The sequence below is a fragment of the Delphinus delphis genome, chromosome 11 (assembly GCF_949987515.2).
Source record: "Delphinus delphis chromosome 11, mDelDel1.2, whole genome shotgun sequence".
NCBI lineage: Eukaryota > Metazoa > Chordata > Mammalia > Artiodactyla > Delphinidae > Delphinus > Delphinus delphis.
This window is the reverse complement of record NC_082693.1, coordinates 3,962,217-3,987,521: the sequence shown is the minus strand read 5'-3', so window position 1 is coordinate 3,987,521 and position 25,305 is coordinate 3,962,217. Positions and strand designations below refer to the sequence as shown.

General features: G+C 58.8%; 1 protein-coding gene across 1 annotated transcript in view; it reads right to left on the bottom strand.

The window, feature by feature from the left end:
* Positions 1–771: 771 nt before the first annotated feature.
* Positions 772–25,305, bottom strand: part of TEAD4 (TEA domain transcription factor 4) — a 63,080-nt gene continuing 38,546 nt past the window's right edge. Inside the window, exons 5-14 of the mRNA XM_060025929.1 lie at positions 22,396–22,460; positions 21,983–22,045; positions 18,247–18,375; positions 17,217–17,260; positions 16,702–16,757; positions 14,335–14,474; positions 13,137–13,310; positions 2,633–2,773; positions 1,654–1,806; positions 772–1,445 (exon numbers count right to left, since the gene is read on the bottom strand). Coding sequence (XP_059881912.1) covers positions 1,332–1,445; positions 1,654–1,806; positions 2,633–2,773; positions 13,137–13,310; positions 14,335–14,474; positions 16,702–16,757; positions 17,217–17,260; positions 18,247–18,375; positions 21,983–22,045; positions 22,396–22,460 — 1,079 coding nt within the window. The 3' untranslated portion in view covers positions 772–1,331. The remainder of the gene's footprint in view (positions 1,446–1,653; positions 1,807–2,632; positions 2,774–13,136; positions 13,311–14,334; positions 14,475–16,701; positions 16,758–17,216; positions 17,261–18,246; positions 18,376–21,982; positions 22,046–22,395; positions 22,461–25,305) is intronic.

Below are 25,305 nucleotides of genomic sequence, written 5' to 3'. Positions count from 1 at the left end.
AACGTCGTCTTACTGGCTTCTTATCCCCATACATCTCCCTGAGTGCTGGGCACACACACCACCTGCAGGTTGAATCTTGTTCCCCTTCGGCCCCAGGCTCCTGGAATTGCGGTTCCCCACTAGAGAAGGTGATGCCAAATGGCCGCTAGATGGCAGCAAAGAGCCGGGCCCCGAGAGCCCCGAGGGCAGGGATAAGGGGATGATGATAATGTTTACTCTATCTGGTGCATCTTGCATCAGGCCCTTTACCGACGTGATCTTTCCTCCTCACGGCGCCCATCCCCCTTTACAGGGAGGAAGGACACTCACGCTGAGACAGCTCGGGCAGCAGGGAACACGAGGACTGAGGCCAGTTCCCAGGAGAAACAGACCAGGGAAATCCCTCCGCGGGTCCCCTCCGGGCGCAGCGGGAGCGGCGCACAGAACCTGACCTTTGGGTAGGGAGTGGACTTAGGGAGGGCGTGGACGGCCTGGGCTGCTCCAAGGCGGCACCCGGCAGGCTTCTTGGCTGGGAGGGGTTTGCGCTGAGACTCACAGACCATGCAGACTGCGTGGTCTCAAACCACTGGTCCACCGCAGACCTCTGACCAACTGTCTTGGCCTTCCCACCACAGAGGAGGCCGCGTGACTCCGGCCTCACCGCCCACACTCAAAAGCTGGCTGCACCACTGCACTCCCACACTCGCTGTCTCGGGCTCCCCTGACCTGGGACCCACCCCACCCCGGGCAGCCAGCGTGGCCACGGAGCCCCTGCCTGGAGACGGATGAAAACTACCTAAAGAGCTCTGACTGCGTCCACTTCCAACCTCCCGAGAGTTCAGTCACCTCCACACCTGAAACCCACCCCCCCGGGACTGGGCCGCGCCTCCCTGCCGGCTGTCCTGGGGCAGCAGCAGCAGAGGTGGCCAGGGCGGATGCATCCGTCACTCCCAGCTGGCCGCGGACCCACGCCCCCCTCAGGCCTCCCAGCGTGGCCGGCAGCGGCTCCAGTGCAGCGCAGGGGCTGACCCGTCTTGAGCTTCAGCGTCTGGACGGTCCTGGCCGAGTCCACTGGGGCCTTGGCTTCAGGACGGCACCCCGGGGCTGCTTCCGGCCCGTTTCCCAGCCAGCCGCCTGCTCCCTCAGCCCCTCCCGGGGCTCACACAGCCAGACGGGGCCTCCGAAGGTGCCCAGGTCTTGCGTTTATTGGGCTTAGGCACTGCGGGGTCACGTTCCTGGTAGAAGAGTCATGACCTCAACTCTCCTGGCGCTCGGGGGGGCTGCCCCCGCGGGTCCCCACCCCGCGTCCCTGCGCACACGATGTCTTGCCCCCCTCCCTGCTCCCCGGTCTCTTATTCCTTCACCAGCCGGTAGATGTGGTGCTGAGCCCCGTGCTCGCTGGCCGACACCTCGAAGACGTACGCGACGCACAGCAGCGTCTCCTGCGTGTCTCTGTTGGTGACCACCTGCAGGGGTGAGGGGAGGAGGGGGTCGGGCCCAGGAGACAGCATGCCACCTTCCCTGCCCACCGCCCGCTCTCACCCCCACCCCTGCGCACACCCCCGCGCGCACCCCTGCGCGCGCACACCTGCACACACCCCTGCGCCCACCCCTGCGCGCACCCCTGCACACACCCCTGCGCACACACCCCCGCGCACACCCCTGCGCGCACACCTGCAGGATGGTGAAGTTCTCCAGCACGCTGTTCATCATGTACTTCTCGGGCAGGTGCTTCAGCTTATGAATGAAGTTGATCATGTACTCGCAGAGCGGCGAGCGGTGGATGCGGTAGGAGTAGTGGCCGTTCTCGTAGCGCGCGTACTCAGTCTGCGGGGCCCGGGGACAGTGGGGCTTAGGAGGCCGCCGCCCAAGGCCAACCTGGCCGGCCCCGTGAGGAAGCTCTACCACCCGCCCGGCCTTAAGTGGGAAGGACGGGCAGAGCCCAGGGAGCCCTCGAGACAGAGCACCCCCCACCCCCTGTGACCCACACGCCGGGTATTGGAGGAAGGAGCTTCAAGACGTGGAGACGAAGACGGAATGACAGCTCAATCCCGGCCGCACATGGGGGACGGGCCACAGGGACCTTGTGGCCACGGAACCGTCACGTATGGGTAGCTACACATCTGGGCGCACACACACAGGCATGCACACAAGTGAGTGCGTGTAAACGGACGGAATCTGACTCGGGTTGGTGGGCTACGTCGGTGTCAACAGCCAGGTTACTAATGGTCCACTCTAGGTATGTAAGATGCTGCCATCGGGGCAACTAGGGAAGGGATTACCACTGCACGTGGAGCCACAGCGACCTCAAAATTAAAATTTCGCTAGAAATAACTAACTCAAAGAGCTTCTCAGAGACCGCTGCTGCCCGCAACCACCCGAGAGGTCGTGGGTTAAGAGCTGTAGGGGAGCTCAGCTCTGGGGCGCTGGAACGGCTCCCTGTGACCTGACGGGCAACAGGTGAGGCCCACCAGGATGGGGAGGGGGGGCAGGTGCTCTGCTTGTGTTGGACGGGAGGTGGGTTGTCAATGAAGAGGCACGGCGAGGGTCAGACTGCATCATTCAGACATATCTGGGCACAGAGGTGAGAAGCCCGGGCCGCAGGGGCGCGACGGTCTGGCGCCCAGGCGGGCGAGCAGCGGCGCGTGCTCACCTCCAGTTTCTCCACCACCTGCTTGCCAAAGGAGCAGACCTTGGTGGAGCAGGTGATGGTCATGTTCTCAGGACTCTCGTACTGGCTGGACACCCCATAGAAGGAGCTGCCTTCGTCCTCGATGTTGGTGTTGAGGTCTGCCTGGAGGGAGACAAGGGGAGACCAAGGAGGGGCGGTAACTCAGAGGGGCCCTGTTGGGGGCGGCACCGAGGAGGCCTCTGGGGCCACAGCCCAGGCCCCAGGGCCAGGACGCCATCAGGGGGCTCAGAAAACACGGGGACGCAGGACCTCGGAAAGCTCCCTCGTCCATCCACACGCAGGCCTGGTGCAAAGTCAGGCCGTGTGCCCTGAACAATGGCAAGAACCTGGGCCTGCATCAGCTCCCGGCCCTGCTGCCCACCGGGTACCAACAGCCCAGCAGGCGGGGCCCCAAATCGGTCTTTAGAACATTAGGGCCCTGCCAGTGTCCCTTCCGCAGTGGCTCTGGGGGCCTGGCCTCCCGCCATCTCTGGGGCACCGCGAGCCCGGCCACCCTTGACCTTCTGCATCTCTGTTCTGCCTCCGGACCAATCTCCCCAACACCGGCCTCCTTCCGCTGGGCTCCTCTGCAATTGCTCTGAGAGCTCTGTGCCCGACAGAAGTCTGGTTAGCACCCTCTCATCGAGCCCGTTTGCCAAAGGGAACCCCTCCCCAGCCTGGCGTGGGAGCCCCCGGGCCTCTGATCAGCTTCGCACCTGAAGGCAGGGTCCAGGACGCCTCCTGCTGCGTGTTGGGGTGATTTGAAGTTGCCCCCCCAAGGAAAGGTGGGTAATAAGACTCATGACTTCACACCCACTCCCTGCGAGGGGGACAAGGCAGGACAGGGGCCTCAGTCTGATCTCAGGCTTCCCGACCGCGGGCCTTGCCCAAGGCCACAGAGCGGATGAGTCACGGGTCCTGGGTCCTCAGGCTCCGGCTCCGCTGCTTCTCCCGCCCAGCCGAGAGACGCTGGGTGAGGCTGCTCGGTGCCTCGGCGAAGCCCCCAACCACTGAGGGGTCCCCACTCCGGAACCTGGGCTCCACAGCCAATCACCCCGTTTGAGGGGCTAACAGAGCGGCTTCAGACTCAGAAGCAGTGTGCAAACATCACAAATGGCTTACTCTTAGGGGGAAGCCTCTCCTCCCGTCCACGCAACTCGTCCCAGATCACTGCCCAGCGGGACCCAGAGTGCAGCCCCACAAACGCAGGGGAGCTCCTGACCGCGGTAAGGATTCTGACCCCAAGGACTCTTCTGCACAAAGTTACAGGGAGCCCCAGAACCCTGGGAAGTTTCCAGCAGGATTCAGAGCCGGGCCCCGGGCTGCTCTGCCCCTGGCCATCAAAGTCGTTACTTTTCTCTCCTTTGGGGAAAGAAGTTTTCCAAGAGCAAGAAGACCCTCTAGACTGGGAGGGGGGCAACTGTCTTGGGCACAGCAGAAATATTACAGAGCCACACACCGTGTCGACAGGGACCTGTATTTACTATTGTGAACTGACTACAACATAATGTTGAGCAGAAAGAAAGAAAAAAGCAGGTCATAAAGCAGAACGAGGATGTGTTACTTTTTTTTGTTTTTTTGCTGTATGTGGGCCTCTCACTGTTGTGGCCTCTCCCGTTGCGGAGCACAGGCTCCAGATGCGCAGGCCCAGCGGCCATGGCTCACGGGCCCAGCCGCTCTGCGGCATGTGGGATCTTCCCAGACTGGGGCACAAACCCGCGTCCCCTGCATCGGCAGGTGGACTCTCAACCACTGCGCCACCAGAGAAGCCCCGAGGATGTGTTACCTTTATGATGAAAATAAAGGCTGCTTCCGTGTTGACCTAGATGGCATACATTTCAGTGTGCCCAGCAAGGGCTTTCATGGGGCCGTTAGGAAGAAAGAAGAAAATGAATTACAGGGACGTCCCTGGCCGCCGAGGGGTTAGGACTCTGCACTGGCACTGCTGGGGGCCTGGGTTCAATCCCTGGTTGGGGAACAAAGATCCCGCAAGCTGCACGGCGTGGCCAAAAGAAAGAAAAGGAGAAAAACCAAACTCCAAAATGAGCAGCAGTCTCCCGCATCTGTGGTGGGCGTGGGGCGGGGCAGGGGCGCCCAGGGGCCCGTGGAGGTGGGCCAGGCCTGCGGTGGGCTGGGAATTAATTGCTGCTGTGACGGGCTGTGCAGTTAAACCTGGCCCCGGGGACAGCACCAGCTCTCTGTCTCCTGTTCTCTCTACTGAGTCACACGCTTCTCCTCGGAGACCCGGTTCGTCGGACGTCCTCAAAAAGGCCTGGGGGACAGTTCGTGTGTGCTTGAGACACATGAGCGCAGGGCAGGAACGTGGACCGTGCCTGGAAAAGAGCTGGCAGGGAGCCCGGCTCCTGGGGAGGGCAGGCGCCCGGACGAGGGGGCGAGGCCAGGACGTGAACTGATGTCTCCCGGATGCAGCCACCGCCGTCCTCCCCCTGATTGATGCTATTCACGTCCCACTCTCCACACGCCCCACTCCGCCCCTAACTGTTTCTTTCAAATCAACTCATTCTTATTCTAAGCAGTCATATGCGTGACATCAGGGATTCTGTTTCTCCTAATAGACATGAAAACAGTCACCTAACTGTTAATGAAGAAATGTGAATCCGTGCACTGTGCCCCGGGCTTGGGCAGGGCTGGCATGGCCCCTCCAGGCTCTCCCCAGCGCCCCGCGGGGATGGGACGTGCCCGTCACCACCCTGTGCTGGCAGGGCCTGGCCTTGCCCCTTCCAGACGGTAAGCACGCTCGAGGCGGGAACCAAGCTCCCCCAGGGCTCAGGCCCAGCACGCGGCGTGCCTTCCAGAGTGACACGGGGCTGTTGGAACTCTCCCCTGTCGGCGGCTCTGCGTGCGGAGCGGTCCTGTGCTCACAAGGGGGGCCTCCACCCCCTGCACCCCTGCCAGTCCTCGGAGCCCCGCCCCGGCTCAAAGACACTCCAGGGGCTTCTGGCATCGCCTCCCACTCGCCTGGTCCTTCCAGTCGCTCCGTTGCCCGTTTATCCTGCCTGGCCCAGCATGGCCGGGACAGGGGGCGCCCAAAGAGGCTGCAGTGTTGTCTCTGCTCTCATGGAGTGTGTGACTTTTGGGGGAGCAGGTAGAACAGGTGAGCTGGTGCTTGAGAGAGAGAGAGAGAGAGAAGGAGATGGGGCGGAGATGAAAGTCTCAGACGCCTCATCTGTCTCAGACGTTGGCGGTCCAATGTCTGCCCCAGAACCTACCCTGTGGTCCCACTGCTTGGTCCCGGGGGACCCCGGCCAGCGAGAAACGCACACCCCGCAGCACCTCACCATCCTCAGTGCCATCCTAATTACGACCCAGCACCTCCTGCAGCCCCACCGCGTACCCCCCCCAATCTGAGAACCTCCCCGCACACGCTCAGCGTCTCTGCCTTCTCAGCCTGAGAGCAAAGCTGCCCCCCATGTTACCCTGAGAGTACCCCCGCGGCCCCCTGCCCTGCACCCTATTCATAGCTACGGTGTGGTGGCAGCTCCCAGGCTGGGCCTGGAACAGGTGCAGCGGATCGGGTGGCTGACAGATGAGCCGGGACAGCCGGGCCCGGGGGCCAGGGGGCTCAGCTTCATTGTTATGGGCTGGTATGTGCCTGGGAGAAATGTCAGGGCCCTTCGACGGAGGAAGGTCTGGGGTACCGTCCTCCCTGCCCGGCTTTGGCCCGGCTCTGCCCAGCATTTTCAATCTGCAGACTGGAGTTCACGGCCATCAGTGTGTAAGAGTCCCCTCTCCCACTGCCTAAGGACAGAGGTGGCCTCTGCTGGTCCCACATGTCCTGGGGGAGTTGGGAGCTTCTCAGCCCCTGCATCTCACATCCGCGGAGCACAGCCTGACACCCAACCCCTCCTGCCCCCAATGCCACCGCCAGCTGGAACCGATGAGTCCCGGCGGCCCACGAGCCGGCCACTTACTACCCATCCCCACCAAAGAGAACAGTACCATCGGCAGGAGGGGGACAGGAGGCCGAGCTGGGACATCAAAGTCCTCCTCCCACTCCAAGTGGGCTCTGACCCACTCCTCAGCCTGCGTGCCCAGGGCCTGGGGCCGGACGAGAAAACCGCCAGGCTTTGGGGTGGGGCGAGGGGGGTGTGTGGCGACACTGTCCTCTCCTGGCAGCATCCCTTCCTAATTGTGTGGTCAGTCTCACACCAGCTACAGGCCAGGGCGCAGGAGAGGAGGGTTCCAGATGGCTAGGGCGCCGGGGCTGCCTGGGAGGACCCCAAGTCCCGTGGTTAGCACGCAGGAGACCTTCCTCTCCCACATCCCAGGTCTGTCCTTCCCTGGCGCCTCTACCTTCCCCACGCAGGAGGAGAGGGACTGGATGACAGCCAAGGTGCCCTGGCCGCCCACGTGCCCACCCTCCCACCCCCAGCCGACCCCACTCATCAGGGTCCTCGGACACAAGCCCCTCGCAGGCCCTCCGGAACAAAGTACTGACTTTTCAGGTGGAGAAACAGGGCCCACAGGAGCCGAGACTCCCTCGGGACACAGCTCTCCAGCTGGGCAGAGGGCCCAGAGGCAGAGGGCTGCCTGCCTCGCTCTCCTGACACGCTGGGAGGGCTCACTGGCAGCCCACCCCCTCCCACACAGAGCAGGCGGGACCTGCTCTGATTCTCCCACTCGGAACGCAAGCTCCTATCAGGTCCGCACGGCACGGGCTGTGTGCGCAGCCTGTGGACGGAGCACAGCGGCCCGGCGTGGAACCCGCCCAATCACGCTGCCCAGCACCACCGTCTCCACCTTCTCTCCTCCCCCACCCCCACCTCCAGCCTCCCCAGACTCAGGAGGAAGGAGAGGACGAGGGTCGCGAGCCAGGTAGGAGAAGGATCCTCTGGTCCTCCTTTCCACCTGCCAGCTCTGATCTCTAGGCAGGACAGCCCTGCCCATCTCCTGGAAGGGAAGCCTGGGCTCTAGAAGCCCCAGGAAGCCCCAGTGCCGGCTCGACACTGAATGCACAGCTGAGACTGCTCTCTCCCTGCCCCCACTAGCTGCCCTTCCTCGGGGGCGCAGGGCCCTTCTTAGGCTACCCAGAGCCTTCTCCCCCAGAAGCAGGGGGAGCACGGGGCCGCACGGGGGACCCCAGCCACCCGGCAAGGCAGAATGGTGTGGGGTGACGGTTCCGAGCACACTCCCAGAGCGGGGCTGGCTGGCACTGATCCTGCTTCTGTCGCTGCGGACTGGGCTGCCCGGCACATGCTTTCACCTCTCTGTGCCTCACCTTCCCCTGTACGGAACGAAGCTGTCAGCTATACCTCCCTGCAGGGGTGTGGCAAGGATGAAACGCGCTAGCCCACCAAGCACAGCTCTGGCCATGCCCCGTTCAACAACCTTCAAGGACTCCTCATCACCTAAACAACGGGATGGTAAACATGTAGGCAATGCACACTACCCTCCCCTGCTGCACCCATGGCAGACATTACCAGTCAATCCAGGAAGGGCTCCCTCCAGATCTTCCTCAACCCAGCGCTCCAAACAACTGCTACCGATCCATTAGCGGTGGCCCTCGTGGACCTCTGGTTAAAATGGGAGACTGGGGCTTCCCTGGTGGCGCAGTGGTTGAGAGTCCGCCTGCCGATGCAGGGGACGCGGGTTCGTGCCCCGGTCCGGGAAGATCCCGCATGCCGCGGAGCAGCTGGGCCCGTGAGCCATGGCCGCTGAGCCTGCGAGCCAGCAGGATGAGCGCAAAGACCTTTTTTAATGCGTTGTACCACACACACGAAGAAACGGAGGAAGACCAAACGGACAGGAGAATTCAACGAATTCGAGGGGACTGACAGCTGATCTGAGCTAGGATGGCTTCTGCGGGGAAACGGACGCAAGAAGAGTTACAGCCTGAAAGTGCCTCAGAGGGGTGCCGGGTGGGAGTCAGCACCACCCTCGGGACGACAGGGGCCCGGACAGTGATGGCCAGGGGGGTGCAGGATATGACACAAGGAACCGGCTGAAAGGCTGTACACCGGGTGGTCAGGCCTCCGGGCCCCCACTCTTCACACATCAGGAGAAGAAATTACCCAGGAGGGCGTCAGGTCTTCGGGCCCCCAGGCATGTCAGGAGAGGGGGTGGGAGCCAGGGCATGAGGTGAACGCTGCCTAAGAAACGGTCGGCTCCCCTAGCCCTCGCCCTGCCCCACTGCTAGAATGTTCGTTTGTCCCTGCCAAGGGGTGGGGGGACAGTAGGAGTCTTCTTTGGAGAAACTGAACCACTTCAGGCAAGGAAAAGGTCCAGTAAATATGCTGACATTTACTAGCGTCCTCGATAAAGCAGCTGGTTCCCCAACTCCGACCACCTGAAAGAGAAGCCCGGCAGGTAGCAAGGCCCACACCTTGTCCACAGAGTTCCCAGTCACTGGACATGGACAAAAGGCCCGAACAACAAAAGGAAGGATACACTGGACCTCATCAAAATGGAAAAGGTTGTGCTTCAAAGGACACTGTCAAGAATGCAAAAAGAGGGGACTTGCCTGGTGGCTCAGCGGTTAAGAATCTGCCTGCCAATGCCGGGGGCACAGGTTCAAGCCCTGGTCCGGGAAGATCCCACATGCCGCAGAGCAATTAAGCCCGTGCACCACAGCTACTGAGCCTGCGCTCTAGAGCCCGCGAGCCACAACTACTGAAGCCCACGTGCTTAGAGCCTGTGCTCTGCAACAAGAGAAGCCACCGCAATGAGGAGCCCACGCACCGCAAAGAGTAGCCCCCACTCGCCGCAACTAGAGAAAGCCCGCGCAGCAACGAAGACCCAATGCAGCCAAAAATAAATAAATACATAGTGCATATGATCCGGCAATTCCATGCCTAAGTATCTACCCAAGAGAGATGAAAAGCTATGTCCACACGAAGACTTGTGTATTAAGTTCATAGCAGCATTATTCACAATGGCCCAAAGGTGGAAACAACCCAAATGCCCATCACTGACGGATGAATGGATAAACAAAATGTGGTCTATCCAGACAGTGGGATATTACCCAACCATAAAACGGAATGAAGTCCTGGTATGTGCTATAATACGACTAAACCTTAAAAACTTAACATTAAGTGAAAGAAGCCAGTCACAAAAGACTATATATTGTAAGATTCCATTTATGTGAAATATCTAAAAATGCTATAAAGACAGAAAGCAGATTAGGGTTGCCTAAGGCTGGGGGTGGAGGTGATAACTAATGGGTTTGGGGTTTATTTGGGGGTGATGAAAATGTTCTAAAATTAACTGGTTGCACAACTCTGTGAATACACTAAAAATACTGAATTGTACACTTTAAGTAGGTGAATTATATGGTAAGTGAATTACATAGCAATAAAGCTGTCAAAAAAATAAGGACCAAAAAATCTGGCCAAGAATTATAGACATTTGAGAAAATCCTCCAACTTGAAAGACAAAGACCCAGACAGAAAATGGGACGAAAAGGAAACAAAGGGAGCAGAAGAAAAGTTAAAAAAAATAGACATGAAACAAGATCAGGATGCAATCAAAGAAGAAGAAGGAGCTCTTAAAAATTAAAAACGTCATGGTCAAAATTAAATATTCGATACAAGGGGCGGGGTGGGGGTGGGCAGAGAATGCCACCATATTCTGTTAATCTATTTCACCACTAAATGTACAATGCACCAAGATTTTACAATTAAGAAAAAAAATGCCATCAGTTAAACTACGACACATCAACAATTGAAAGAGTCGTTCATTTTCTGTAGTAACAGAACCCTGATTTTATTCAGAATGGCAACTTACTCAACTAAAAGAGTACACTTCCCTGGCTCCTTTGCAGCTACATGCAAACAAACAACTAATTGAGAATTGTGTGGGACTTCCAGGAAGGCTCCTTAAAGGGAACTAAGTTGGCTTTCCCCTTGCCTGATGCCTGAAAAATGGATGTGATGGCTGGAACCCCAGCAGCCTTGACCTTAAGAACAGAAGCCACACACTGAGGATGGCAGATAGAGAAGAGTAGGGTCTCTGGTAATTTCACGGAGCTGCTGGACCAGACCTGGACACTCTATCTCCAGACTTACTTTACATGAAAGAAGAACTATTCATTCATGCCAATGTTACTTTGGGTTTTATGGAATATTCACTCAGATTCACTCTTAAATTAGAAGATAAAGTTAAGAAAGTCTCTAAGAAAATGAATTGGAAAATAAATAAATGGTAAAAATCAGAGAGGATAGGTCCGGGATATCCAACATCAGACTAACAGGGGTTCCTGGAAAAGAACACAGAGAAAACAAAGAAAAAGAAATAATATAAGTAAAGTTACCGAATTGAGAGATTCTCATCTCACTGCCTACCAAGTACCTGGCTCAAAAATAGGAAGAAAAACAACACAGATCCCAAAGGTCATCAATGTGAAATTTAACGAAAGGAACAGAGAGGAAACGCAAAGCTCCTAGAGGCTAAAAACAACCGAGTTACATAACAAAGAACAGAGAATTAGAATACTACCGGACTACTCTCGTAAGACATCGGAGCAACCAAAAAATGATTCTTGAAAAGCACTTCTAGGGAAAATCATTTACGATGGAGATTCTGTACCCAAACTATGAATCAAGTACTGAAAAGAAATGACATTTCAAACAGGTAGACTTAGAACACTTATCTACCATGCACCTTTTCTTAGGAAGGGACTAGAGAATGTATTCCAGCAAAATGAGGGGGGAACACCAAAAAAGAGAGAAATAGGAGATCTAGGAAACTGTAGATTCAAAACAGAGGAGCAGTAAACAGAGGTCTCGGGACAGCTGTTGAGCAGGCCTGGAGGAAAACCGGTTCAAATTGGAGCAGAACAGAGGCATCCAGAAGGAGAAAGGGACAAAGGATAAATTCTCTGAGAGGCCTGAGCACTGCGTGAAAAACAAGTTTTTTAAATTTTATATGTTGGTTATGATAGAACAATTTGTAAAATTTTAATAGTAGGTTTTTTAGAAATGTGCAAGCGAAAGTACCATTTATTTTTAGGAAAAAACAAAAAGTTGCACAAGAAATGACACGTGCTCCTCACACACTCCGGTGGTCAACCTACGCTGTCACAAAGTCTAAACGCTTTATTGCGTTGACTAAGTTACATAACTTACTGGGACGATGAGGGGAAAAGTGCTGTAACATAGCCAGTGTTTTTCTACCATAAATACACAACACACAGTCGTGACAGCAAAGTGTAGCAATATAAGCAGATATTTAGAACTAAGGAGATAAAACCCAGAATAAACAGTGACATTTTACAGTGACTGCCTCTCGGGATTGGGCTTGGGGTTGGGAGGAGGCGGACGACAACCTGACGGTTTTCATTTCTAAGCCTCTTGGTATTAATAACAATGAACGTGCACTGATTTAAAAATAAGATAAAGTAAAAGAAACTATTACCTATTTTTCATCCCAGCATAGAGTCAAATCCAGACCTTTGTAGGATCAGGACCTTCCAGGATCAGACTCGCCTCTCCCGTTTTACTTTCTGCGGTTCCCTCTCTTACATGTTTACCCATGACTAGCCCCCCTGGAGGCCCTTCCCCTTTTCCGCCTAACTCTGCCCATCCCTGAAGGCCCAGGACCAACCTCCATCGGCTCGCAGAGCAAGCTGTCCTGCAAGGGCAAACACTGAGCCTCCTCGGGATCCGGGCCCTGGGTCTCCGTTCCTGCCTTTTCTGTAGACAGCCAGCCCCACAGATTCAGTTGCAGATGAAGGCTAGGCTAAGAGCTCCTAGCCAGGGACCAGTAAGCCACCTGGAACTGCGTGTACGCTTTCGTGTGAATACGCCCACTTCTAGGAAAAGCACAGCTTTCAGGTTATCAAAGTCCGAGACCAAACAAAGGCCCAGCTTCCGGGCTCTGAGACGGTTCGGAGGCTCTGATCACCAGCCAGGATTTCCTGCACTTCCTCCCGCTGGCTTCTCCTGCCCTGTCCCTCTTCCCGGCATCCCTTTTCTCTGGGTGCTGGGCCCCTGGAAGAGGTCCTATGCCTCCTGGTCTTGGAGGAGGTTTCCAAAGAAGGAGGCTCTACCCACACAGCACCCATGCAGGGGTGAGCTGGGGAGGGCGGCGGAGGCCGAGCTACAGGCTGAGCTCTTGGAGAAGCTCGGTGTTTCTTTGGGGATGACCCAGCCTAAGCCTACCGTCCACTTCTCCAAGCCCCACCCAGCCCAACGGCTGCCCCGCTGCGGGCCCGGAAACCTTGGCATTGAAAGCCTTGGGTGACTACCCCTCAGGTCTCCTGTAGGTCCTCTCTGGTACTACAGACCCCTTGAGGCCGCACTTCTGCCTGGGCGTGACCATCACCCGCCATCAGGAGGGGGCCTTGCTCTGCGGCACCAATGGCCCCATCTGGTCTGAGCTCCCGGCACCAGAGGGCCGCTCTGTGCTGGCCCTTCGCTCTTGTCCTGCGTGTCCCAGGTCCCGCCGCCGCCAAGGCCCACCCCTCCTTCTTTCTCCCTGCGGTCATCGACGTGCTGGGGTGGGAAGGAGGAGGTCATCCAAGGCTTACCCAGAACTTCACGAGGAAAAAGGCGTTGGAGGGTCCCCGTTCAAAGAGCTCCTTGAGACCACCCTTCCTCTCGGGGAACTTGTCGTAAATCTGGCGGATGTCCACGGCTTCGAGGTAGGGGTCGCTGTAGCTGGGGCTCGACTGGCCGATGTGCACGAACAGGTGCTTATTGTACTGTGGACAGAGAAGAACTGGTCTGAGGGGCCACGGGGGCGGCGGGGCAGACAGACCAGACAGACCGGGGCTCGGAGCCCGGCCAGTGGCCCAGAGCAGGGACGCCACGGCGGGGGCCTGTTTCCCCTCTGGTAAAGCGGAGCCGGCAGAGGGGCTGAGTGCACAGCAGAGTCGGCGGGTGCCCAGCACCTGGGCAGGGCGACCCCCGCAGGCGCCTGGCACTTTCTGGTCGCTACTTGTACTGAGTCTTGACTCTGTCGCCAACATCCTTAGGCGACTCACTTAGACCCGTGATCTCATCTGTGATGGAAGACCAGCGGCCCATACGAGGGGTGCTCCCCCCCGAGGCGGCGGCTGCGGCCCCTCGCTGCGGCTAAAGAAGAGGCGCTTCTTTCGTGGTCCACGCTGGGTTCCTCATCTAAACCATAAGCTTGAACACGTCAAAGTGAAATGGTCAGTGAAGTCCCCACGACTCTGGCATCCTGTCCACCTGGCCAGGTGCTCCTCTGAACTTTGCAGGTGACGCCGGTCACCCAGGACGGAGACACTGAAGGGGGCGGGATGGGGGTGGGCTGCTGCTCCTGCTGGCGTCCCCGAGGACACGGGGCAGACAGGAGACTCCTCAGAGCCACAGGGCCTGCGGGCAGGACTGGGACCAGTGCCTTCAGACGGAGAGGTGGCCGGACCGGGAAGAAGGCGGACGTGGTGGGAGCAGGGAAGGGACAGAGCCTCGGGGCACCGGGATGGTACGCAGGAATCGAGAGAGGGCTTGGGGTGGGGAGCAGAAACAGAGCCAGGGACAGAGGGAAGGTCCAGTGAGAAGGAAGCGGGGAAGGAGAGGATGGAAGGATAAGGGGGGATGGAAAGCAACAAGGACCCTAAGCTCGGCCCCAAGGTGGAGCGGGGCAGAGAGCAGGGCGAGAAAGCCAGAGCCAGAGGAAGAGGAGCTGGGGGAAGCAGGGGAGCCACCGCCCCAGGAATGAGCACCGGGCGGGAGAGCGGCCAGAGGGAGGCCAGGACCTACCGTTTCAGGGTCTTGCTGCCGCTCCAGGAAGGCAGAGAACTCCAGCATCCAGAGCTTGGGGCTGGCCACGCTGCGGCCCTGCCACGGGGGTGCTGGGGGCGCGGAGGGCGACGGGGAGGCTCCTGCGGGAGACTCGAACCCTGCACACAGTGGAAGGCACATGGGAGCCGGTCCACAGGGCCTCCCTGCCGCACCCTCCGCCAGGCCCCCAGACTGTCTGCCTTACCGGGGTCTCCCAGCCGGGGGGGTGGGCAGGCAGAGCACTGGCCAGCGGTCCAGGGGCAGCCCTGGCGGGGAGCTCAGCCTGGAACAGCTCAGCCCCCTCGGGCCCCTGCACGGAACTGCGTTCAAGGGGGACTGGATGCTGGCTGGGGTTGGGGGGTGGGATGGCTGCTGGACCCAGGGCTTCCAGGGCAGCCTCCGCTTGGTTCTTGCCCTGGAGGAACTCCTGGTCCAGCCAGGGAGACGACCGGACCAACTATCACAATGACATGAGTGTCTGCTGTCCAGCCCCTGGGACAGCGCCCGGCCCAGAATAAGCACTGGCTGCTGGCTGGCGAGTAAGCGAAGCAATGAACGTGAGGAAAACAGACAGGAAGGCGCCCAGCACAGCAGGGGAGCGGGCCCCCTGGTCCACCTTGAAGAGCGTCAGAAAAGGCCACCCGAAGGTGATGCTGAAAAAGGTTGCGGGGTAAAAGTGGGAGGCAGCAGGTGCAGACAGGGGAAGGGGGCTCCAGGCAGAGGGCACGGGGCCGCGAGATGCACCGTGAGCTCGGAGGCTCCGTCTGGCAGATGTGACGGGGAGGGCGGGTTTGCGCCGGGGCTGGAAACGAGGCTGAAGAGACGGGCCCTGGCTGCTAGGTAAGGGGTCCAGGATTCAGCCTGAGCTCAGGAGGGCAATGGGAGGATTTTAGGCGGGGCTGAGGAGCGACCGGCTGTGCCTTTCTGAAGATCCTGTTCCGAGTGGGGGAAGGACTGGGCTGGGGCAAGGTGGACGAGAGGCGCAGGCCTTGTGGGTTCTTCCCAAGTGGGAAAATGAAGAGGGCAGTGGAGTGAAGAGAAGGGGACACAGGAGGGACACGGAGGGAGCAAGACCCCGGGGCTTGGTGGCGGACGGGACGAGGGCAGTGAGGCAGGTACATCAGAAGCCCGGGGAGGAAAGAGACAAGGGACGGCGGGGGGCGGGCGGAGGACCATGCTGGGCACACCAGCTGGCATTTGACGGGTGAGCCGAATCACTCGTTCATTTGTTCAAGTGTGGCGTGCACACCGGATGTGACCCGACGCACAGAAGACAGACACAGACACCAGCCCCAGACACTGCCCAAGGCACACAGAGTGACAGTTAAGCTTAGATTGTGTCCTGAAGGCACCAGGGAGCCACTAACAGATTCTAAGCTGGAAGCAGCACGGTGAGATTGATGCTTTAAAAAGATGATGGATGGACTTCCCTGGCGGTCCAGTGGTTAAGAATCCACCTTCCAATGCAGGGGACGCGGGTTCGATCCCTGGTCGAACACGCCGCGGGGCAACTAAGCCCACGCACCACAACTAAGACCCGACGCAGTCAAATAAATAAATATTAAAAAAAAGATGACAGGTGAGTTACAGAGGCTAAGAGTGGGGATGTGACTGCAGACGGGGTGGGGGAGCCGTGAGGGGAGAGCACGGACTAGAGGGGTGGAAGGCCCCCAAGCAACCGTCGGGAACCTAAGGAGGGTGGCAGGGCCCGCTCTCAGAGCAGGAAAAGCCAGGCCACCGGGCAGGCAGGAGCCATTCCCAAGCCAGGAAAGGAGGGTGAGGGCGAGGATCCTATCTCGCCCTGCAGAGCGGAAGGTGGAGGGACCTTCCTGAGAAAGAGGCAGGGACAGAGCGGGTCATGTGAGCGGGGAGGGCGGGAGCTCCGTGCTGCCCAGCTGGACCTCCATCTGCCTCATGCCAGGAGCCTTCCCTCTGCTAACCAGGGGCTCCGGGCTGGAAAGCCATGCTCTGCTGGACCCCCGCCTTGAAGGAGAGGATTACAGTGTCACAGAGGGAAGCCATCCCAGAAGCCAAGCAGGACAGGGTGCACATGCTGGTGGAGTGGCCACCCCGGGGCGCAGGCACTGCCCCTTGAGCTGTGCGCACCCTGCCAGCCTTGAGCCTCGCTGGGGAGGGGCTTGGGGAGGACGGGCAGCCCTGGGGGCGCAGGGGGCTTGGCTCCTGGAAGAGGATCGAGGTGGAGCTGGGAGCTGGGGTGCACGGTGCGAGCACGTGCCAGGGCAGCATCTAAGGGGACTGCTAGGGGCGTCTAGCAGTCAGGGCCTGGGACCCGGAGCAGGAACCACAGGGGTGTGGTGCACGAGGGAGGCAGAGCTGCTGACCCACCTGGCAGAGGCAGTGACGGCTGGACAGTGTAGGTTTGCTGAGAGAAAGGTTTCACACTGTGGGAGACGAGAGAGGACGCGTGGGCCTGGGGGCAGGTGGCAGCCTAGAGCCTCGGTCAGGCTCCAACGCTGTCTTCAGTGAGGCAGGCCCGGGTGGTCAGTGGCTCTGGCCTCCCGCTCCCTCGGGATTCTGGCCGACCCACAGAAGCAGCGGGTCTGTTTGGAAAACCCACCCCTCCTCCCTCCCTCCCAGGCCAGCCACAGGGCTGGTTCCTAGCCTGCTCCCCTCGGGGTCCTGAGCTCGGGTTCTGCTACGCCCCGGATAGACTGGGGCTTCAGCAAACGCCACCCCAGGGTGCCCGAGAGCAGGAGAGCCTCATCCGTAAGCGCAGGGCCATCCGGAAAGGCTGACCCCAGACTGCGGCTCTCCCACACTCAGGCCTGGGTCAGCGGCACGAGTTCACGGGCTCAAGCACAGCCCAGGGAGCACCGGGGCAGCACGGGGGCCATACTCACTCGTGGGACGTTCCGGCGTGGCCCGGCAAAGCTCCTTGCCAAAACTGAGGAGACAAAAGCACAGAGTCAGCAGAGCCCAGTGTGCGCGGCCAGCGGCGTCGAGAGAGAGACCGGGCAGGGGCTCAGCTGGAGGGCAAGGCCAGGGCCTGGGCCTGGGCAGGGTGCCTGCCTAGAGCCAGGCGGCACGGCGTCCCCGCGAGCGCTGCAAGGACCTCCAGCCTCTGGAACGCCTGCCGATAAGGGGCTCCCAAGAGAAGCCCCCAGGCTTGCAAACACGGCACTCGTCCCCTTCCTCGGGGACAGATGCCTGCTGACAGTGGCACGCAGGACTCTCAAGAGATCTGGAGTCAGGCACCCTACTGAGACTTGAGTGCCCGAGTCACGTGCGCACTCGTTTGTCCCGTCGTCCTGTCCACTCAACGCCCTTCCGGACTAGCGGCCTCTGGACACACTCGGAAAAATGCTGGACGAGAGCCTCCCCGGACACAGGGTCTGGGGCGGTGCGTCAGTCCCAACAGCCTACAACACCCAGGGAGGACTCAGCCCCGGGGAGGAGGGGCGTCTCTGGACTGTTCTTAGAGCGGGACCCACGTGGCCACGGCCAAGAGACCCATTCTCAGTTTAAAATTCGAGAGGACTTTGTTCCTGGACATCAGCCCTTTACCTGGAAGGAGCCCCTGAGGGCGGAGGGGGGGACGAGGCTGAGCTGGGGGCGGGGCAGAGCGGCTCCTCAGAACATGCCGGCGCCGCCCCAAAGCCCGGCCTCAGCCTCCTCTTCTGTAAACGGGGCCAACTCTGCAGAGCCCCCAGGTGGCCGTGTGACGGGGCGGCTGCACCCTTGTCACTGCCGAGGCCCCCAGGAGGGCGGTCCCAGCGACTGCATGGCCCCTCGGTCCTTGGTCTCTCCTTCCCCGGCTCTCCTGGCCCGAGAGGACTCAAGTGAGGACTCTGGTGTGGCCAGTGCCTTGGAAGGGGGAGGAGTGAGAAGGACGGGGCAGTCCAGCCTCCGACTCCAGGCAGCCCCACTTACCCCTGAGACCGCCGGGTAGCCTGGGCCCCGGGTGAGGGCCATTTTACTGTGGAAGGCTGTGGCAGAGATGATCTGGGCGGACGACATGGCAGCCATGCTCTGCAGGGCCTTGTCCTTAGCTGCCTGATCCTGGGGAGACATCGAGGGAGGCCTCAGTGTGGGCACCGTGGCAGGCCGGGAGAGGCGGGTCCAGCTGGTGACAGGGAAGTCAGACCCTGGACTCGGCCCTGGGGACCAGGCTCACGTCCTGCAGGGCTGGGAACTGGTCCTGTGACTTGAGGAAGTCACTCGGTGGCTCTGATCACCCTCCTCATCCGTCCAAGGGGCACATCGCTCGCCCTGCCAGTCTCATGAGGGTTTAAAGAGACTTGGAGGCCACCTGCCAGACCATGGCGCTCCTGTTGCCAACCTCAGGGACACAGGGACCACCCAGGTGTTGCTCACCAGGGGTGGGTGGGGCCTCACCTGGCCCTCGGGAGACGGTGCATGAGTATCTGTTGGGCAGGGGTCATCCTCGGTCACATGGACGGTGACAAGGGATGGTCTCCCGCGGCCCCCGTCTTAGCCCTGGCCTGTGGGTCTCTACTGTACCACGGGCAGCCATGGCTCCCGGACCTGTTATGTGTCAGGATGCGAATACCAACCATCTGCCCTCTATGGGTCCCCTCTATGGTCCAAAGACCCCCTCCAGAATGGGTTCACCCTGCAGAGGCTCTGAACAAATCAGCAGTATGACCTGCTTATAATAACAACAGTAATAATACTTGGTTACTACTTGTATTAGCCAGTGGTCCCCCATCCTGAGCTCTCCAATCCCAAAGGTCTTCAAAACCAATAAGACAACATACTGTGTGTCAGAAAGCCTAGTGGGTCCAAAAGAAGACCACACATCCAGACTGAACAGCAAGTATTATTCAGTATGGGTAGCATTACTGGAGACAAAAGGTTGGTTTATGTCAACTCGGGAGCTCTGATTAGAAATTCTGTATCTTTATGATGAATTACTTTTTAAAAGGGAAAAATAAGTGGGCCCTTTATTTAATAATCAGATTGGTGGACCCAAATCTGTCCTGAGTAATAAGCAAGCTAATTGCTGAGGGAGGTCCTTTCAGCCCACAGCTGGTTTTGCGTATGACTTCACTCGCCCGGTGGGTAGCATCACCACGGCGTCAGGCCCGAAGGGTCCAGGTGGTGCGCCCGGCATCCTGCGCGATGAGGCCTGGGGCCAGGCCCTTCCACTCGGCTTCTCAGGGACCCCTTACGCTCATGCGGCACACACGAGACGGCCCCCGGAAGGCAAAGAACGCTGTCTCACTTTGGTTCTGAACATCTCAGCACCCCCGTGAGGCTGGCAGGACTCGTAGGCTCCCCATTCTAAGATGAAGAAACTGAGGCTCAGAGGACTTAGGGGCTTGGGTGTTGACAGGGGTCACGTGACAGTTGCCCCTTAAGGTCCGTCCGGGATGGCGCATCCGTGACCTCTGACCTCTGCAGGCCCGGGGGGGCTGAGCAAACCAAGGAGGGGGCACGTCAGGACCTGCCGGCACCCATCCTCAGCACAGAGGGCCCGGGAGGCCGCGCTGAGTGGTGGGACTCCCCAGCCCACTGTCCTTTTGGGGCCGAACTCGGGCCTTGCTCTGAGGCTGTCTCTGATAACCAAAGCATCAGGCTGTCTCTCCCCAAGGGCTCTGCTGATGTCGGGAGGGAGATGCCATACATGCCCAGGCCTGCTCCCTCCAGGACACGAATGGGGTGGCAGGCCACGCCCCAGGAGGCCCACAAACCTCTGTTAACAACTGCAGTGGTGGGAGGGCAGAGAGCTCCAGCCCTGTGTCAGCAGCCTGAGTCCCTTCCTCCCGATGGCCAGGGACCAGAGAGTGGGACAGGAATCGGGTGGGAGTGCGGGGTGACAGCAGTGACCAGGCTACTGAATTTTGCGGCTGGAGGGGACCTCAGATACCACCTTGCTCAACCCTGTCATTTTACAGGCGGGGAAGCTGGATGGAGCTCGAGGCAGGTGGGTGACATGGCAGAGGGCCCACGGCCCAGGGCAGAGCCAGGCCAGACCAGACTTCTACCTAACCTTGCCATCCACCAGGGAGCTTAACTACATTGGGCCCCAGACCCTCTGGAGAATATGACAAAATCCTCAGACCCATCTTCTCCAAGAAATGCACATACGTGAAAACGTGCATGTTATTGAAGGGGTCCGTGGCTCTCCTCGCAGCCTGTCCGGCGGTCCAGAGGCTGTTCCCAGCCCCACGTTAGAGCCTGTGGACACGGACAGGTTCCGTTCCTCGAGCACACATGAGCCATACAGCCAGCCCCCACGGGAATGCAAAGCTCCCCTCGATGGCTCTAAACAGAACCCTAGACATTCGGCTCTCCACCCGGTCCCCTACCAGGCCCTGGCGAGTCACAGGCTGACCAGAGCGGGGAGTGAGGGGCAAGTGGGCTGCAGGGCCGGGGATGTCCGGGCACACATGTGCTGGCCTGAGAGGGAGAGACCAGCAGCTGCGGCCCAGCCAGCTGTCCCGGGGACAAAGGAGCGAGGGCTGGGCCACAGCTGTGAGGGGCGGGGGACAGCTGGGCTGATGCAGGAGGAATGGAACCTCCTGGGAGTTCCCACCCACGCCATCAGAGCCTCCAGTGTCAGGGTCACGGACAATGGGGCCAGAAGGGGCCTCCATGGTCCTCTAGTCCAGGGGCTTTTAAACTGGGTTCTGGGATGCTTTCGGGTTCGAGAGTCATGGGGGCTGAGAGGTGACTAGCACGAAGGGTCCCTACCCAGCTTCTCGCCAACCTAGCTTTTGACCAGAGTAGCTCCTCTGATAACGGATCGGGGTGATATTTAATTTGGGAGAAAAACGAAAGGGCTTCCACTGCTTTAAAAAATGTTTGTGGGGAATTCCCTGGCAGTCCAGCAGTTAGGACTCCGCGCTTTGACTGCCGGGGGCCCGGGTTCAATCCCTGGTCACGGAACTGAGATCCCTCAAGCCGCATAGTGCGGCCAAAACATAAAAATAAAAATAAAATTAAAATGCCTGTGATTTACTGGTCTCAGCCCCGAGTGCTGGCTCCTCCTGCCAAGCAGCCATAGACTCTTCTGTTACACCCACCGTGATGGGTGGCCTGCTCCCTCCCAGGGTCCAGCCAAGGTCCCCTGGGTCCAGGGTCCAGGAGGCCCGAGTCCCGCGGCGAGGGGACTCCCACCAGCGGCTGGCCCCCCGTGTAGCAGTCGCCTGTTGGCAGACAGGCCTGCAAGGTGGGGCTGATCCAGGGAGCCCCTCCAGCCCTTCCCCCAGCGTGGACCCCACCCTGCAGGCCTGCCACCCACGGGATCTGGGTGACGGCAGTAAGGGGCCACACGGTCCGCAAGAAACGGGGTCTGGAGGGCAGTCCTGCTGCTCTAACCATGGGACTCAGGGTGTGCCCGGTTCCTCTGGGCTGCAGGGGGCAGGGAGCACAGCAGGAGACCGGCCTGTATCTCCCAGGATGCTGTGAGCCCGGCCATTCACACACAGACACATAGACACGGCCCGCAGTCAACGTCCTCTGTGCAGGTGGGAGAAAGGTGACAGGCTGAACCCCACTTTCCTCAGCACTGAGAAGCTCACGGCTCCACACATAAGCAGTCAGCCCCCACACCCAAGGGAAGACCTTTCCTCCTGGGAGAAGGGCCCCAGCCCCGGGAGGCTGGCCCACCCGAGCCCTCCCGCTGCGGCCCTGGCCTTACCTTCAGCTTGGCCTGGATCTCACGGGCTTTGCGCCGAGCCAGAACCTGGATGTGGCTGGACACCTGTGGCGGGAAGAGGGATTCCTGTCTCCCCGACGGCCGGCTCCCCTGACCCTCGGCCCTCCACAGCCCCCCATCCCATCACAGACTGAATGGACGAACGAATGAATGAAAGGCTCAGTCACTGATGGGACCTCGGTCCCACCTCTCCCAGTTAAATACAAGTGCAGTCGGATGGGGAGGGGTCTCCTCCCAGGCGATGGCAGAAGGGACCCCAAGGAAACTGACCATCTGTGGCACACCCAGCAGAGGACCCCTCCCAAGCTGGCCCCCAGAGCCCACACCCAGTCCTGCGGAGGGCCGGGCCCACCCTGGGAGCCGACCAGTGCCAGGGTACCTGCCCCAGGGCCCACCTGCTTCCTGGTGCGGGTCTTCCCTGTCCGTAGCTTGATGTAGCGGGCGATCAACTCATTCCGACCTGCAGAGACGCCAACATCCACTCAGCGGGAGGACCAGGACAAAGACAGGCGAGCTCAAGGGACCCTCACCGGCCTTCCCCAACCTGAGCGGCACTTGGGGTGAGGATTCTGCGGGGCCCCTCCCGCCCTCCTGAGAGCCCAGGGATCTCCCAGCAGCAAGAGGAGGCCGAGGCCTCGCTGGGGGACTGTTAACCTGAGAGCAGGGTGACAGGGCTGTGGATCTCTGGCCGGTGGGCGCACAGCTCGGAAAGCCCCCTCAGAGCCTCCCCCGCCGCAGCCTGGCAGCCTCCTCCTTGGCCCTTCCCCCGGGCAGCTCCCACGGTCCCCACCACCTCCATTAATGAGCAGGACCTGACAGGACGTCTGCCCTGTCCGTGGGCAGCAAGGGGGACGAGGGACGCAGGTGCCAAGACACAGAGTGTCTCCAGAGAGGAACCCGTGGCCCTAACCCGGACACAGGGAACCCAGCCAAGCACAGCTCCACGGCTCCAGCTAGACCGTCAACGGGTCACACGAGTGCTTGCTGTGGGCCCAGCCTCCTAGAGGTGATGCTGCAAGATCCCCCAGGACGAACAGGCCCCATGTCCTCCCTTACTGTAAATGAGATCAGGACAAGGGGTTCTCTGCTTTCCAGAGCTCACCCCCCCGGTGGAGGAGAGAAGTGTGCCCACATGACGGCCCTGCGGGACCATGCCACGTGCTCAGAGGAGGGGCCCGCTCAGGCTGGGCGGCCAGGTGAGCCTTGAGCTGCATTGACCACGGGTAGGATTAGACCATAAAGAGGGCGCTGGTGGGGAGAGGCAGAGCAAGAGGGTTTGAGCGGGAGTTACTACCTCCTTTTTCCACCTCCGGGAACTGCCCTGTCCTGCTGGGCATGGCTGAGCCCAGAGGGCCGCAGCAGTGGGAGTGAGGGAGCTGCTGATGCAGGGAAGAGGCGAGACAAGTGGGCTGTCAGCCACCTGGGCTGTAACCAGAGAGCACGGCCAAGGCCACATGGGGCCCCCAGCTGACCTCTCCCCACTGCCAAGGCTGAATCAAGAGGCCACCCTCAGAAATCCTGGTTCAAGATGGCGGAGTAGAAGGACGTGCGCTCACTCCCTCTTGCGAGAGCACCGGCATCACAACTAACTGCTGAACCATCATCGACAGGAAGACACTGGAACTCACCAAAAAAGATACCCCACATCCAAAGACAAAGGAGAAGCCTCAGTGAGATGGTAGGAGGGGCGCAATCACAATAAAATCAAATCCCGTAACTGGTGGGTGGGTGACTTACAAACTGGAAAACACTTACACCATAGAAGTCCACCCACTGGAGTGAAGAGTGAAAGTTGTGAGCCCACATCAGGCTTCCCAACCTGGGGGTCTGGCAACAGGTGGAGGAAATCCCAGAGAATCAGACTTTGAAGGCTAGCAGGATTTGACTGCAGGACTTCGACAGGACAGGGGGAAGCAGAGACTCCACTCTTGGAGGGCACACACAAAGTAGTGTGCGCATCGGGACCCGGGGGAAGGAGCAATGACCCCATAGGAGACTGAACCAGACGTGCCTGCTAGTGTTGGAGGGTCTCCTGCAGAGGCAGGGGGTGGCTGTGTCTCACCTTGAGGACAAGGACACTGGCAGCAGAAGTTCTGGGAAGTACTCCTTGGCATGAGCCCTCCCAGAATCCGCCATTAGCCCCACCAAAGAGCCTGTAGCCTCCAGTGCTGGGTCACCTCAGGCCAAACAACCAACAGGGAGGGAACCCAGACCCACCCATCAGCAGACAAGGGGATTAAAGTTTTACTGAGCTCTGCCCACCAGAGCAACACCCAGCTCTACCCACCACTAGTCCCTCCCATCAGGAAGGTTACACAAGCCTCTTAGATAGCCTCATCCACCAGAGGGCAGACAGCAGAAGCAAGAAGAACTACAATCCTGCAGCCTGTGGAAGGAAAACCACATTCACAGAAAGACAGACAAGATGAAAAGGCAGAGGGCTATGTACCAGATGAAGGAACAAGATAAACCCCCAGAAAAACAACTAAATGAAGTGGAGATAGGCAACCTTCCAGAAAAAGAATTCAGAATAACGATAGTGAAGATGATCCAGGAGCTCGGAAAAAGAATGGAGGCAAAGATCAAGAAGGTGCAAGAAATGTTTACCAAAGACCTAGAAGAATAAAAGAACAAACAAAGAGAGATGAACAATACAATAACTGAAATGAAAAATACACTAGAAGGAATCAATAGCAGAATAACTGAGGCAGAAGAACGGATAAGTGACCTGGAAGATAGAATGGTGGAATTCACTGCTGTGGAACAAAATAAAGAAAAAAGAATGAAAAGAAATGAAGACACCCTAAGGGATGTCTGGGACAACATTAAATGCACCAACAGTCGCATTATAGGGGTCCCAGAAGGAGAAGAGAGAGAGAAAGGACCCAAGAAAATATTTGAAGAGATTATAGTTGAAAACCTCCCTAACACGGGAAAGGAAATAGCCACCCAAGTCCAGGAAGCGCAGAGAGTCCCAGGCAGGAGAAACCCAAGGAGAAACACACCGAGACACATAGTTATCAAATTGACAAAAATTAAAGACAAAGAAAAATTATTAAAAGCAACAAGGGAAAAATGACAAATAACATACAAGGGAACTCCCATAAGGTTAACAGCTGATTTCTCAGCAGAAACTCTACAAGCCAGTAGGGAGTGGCATGATATATTTAAAGTGATGAAAGTGAAGCACCTACAACCAAGATTACTCTACCCGGCAAGGATCTCATTCAGATTCAACAGAGAAATCAAAAGCTTTACAGACAAGCAAAAGCTAAGAGAATTCAGCACCACCAAACCAGCTCTAC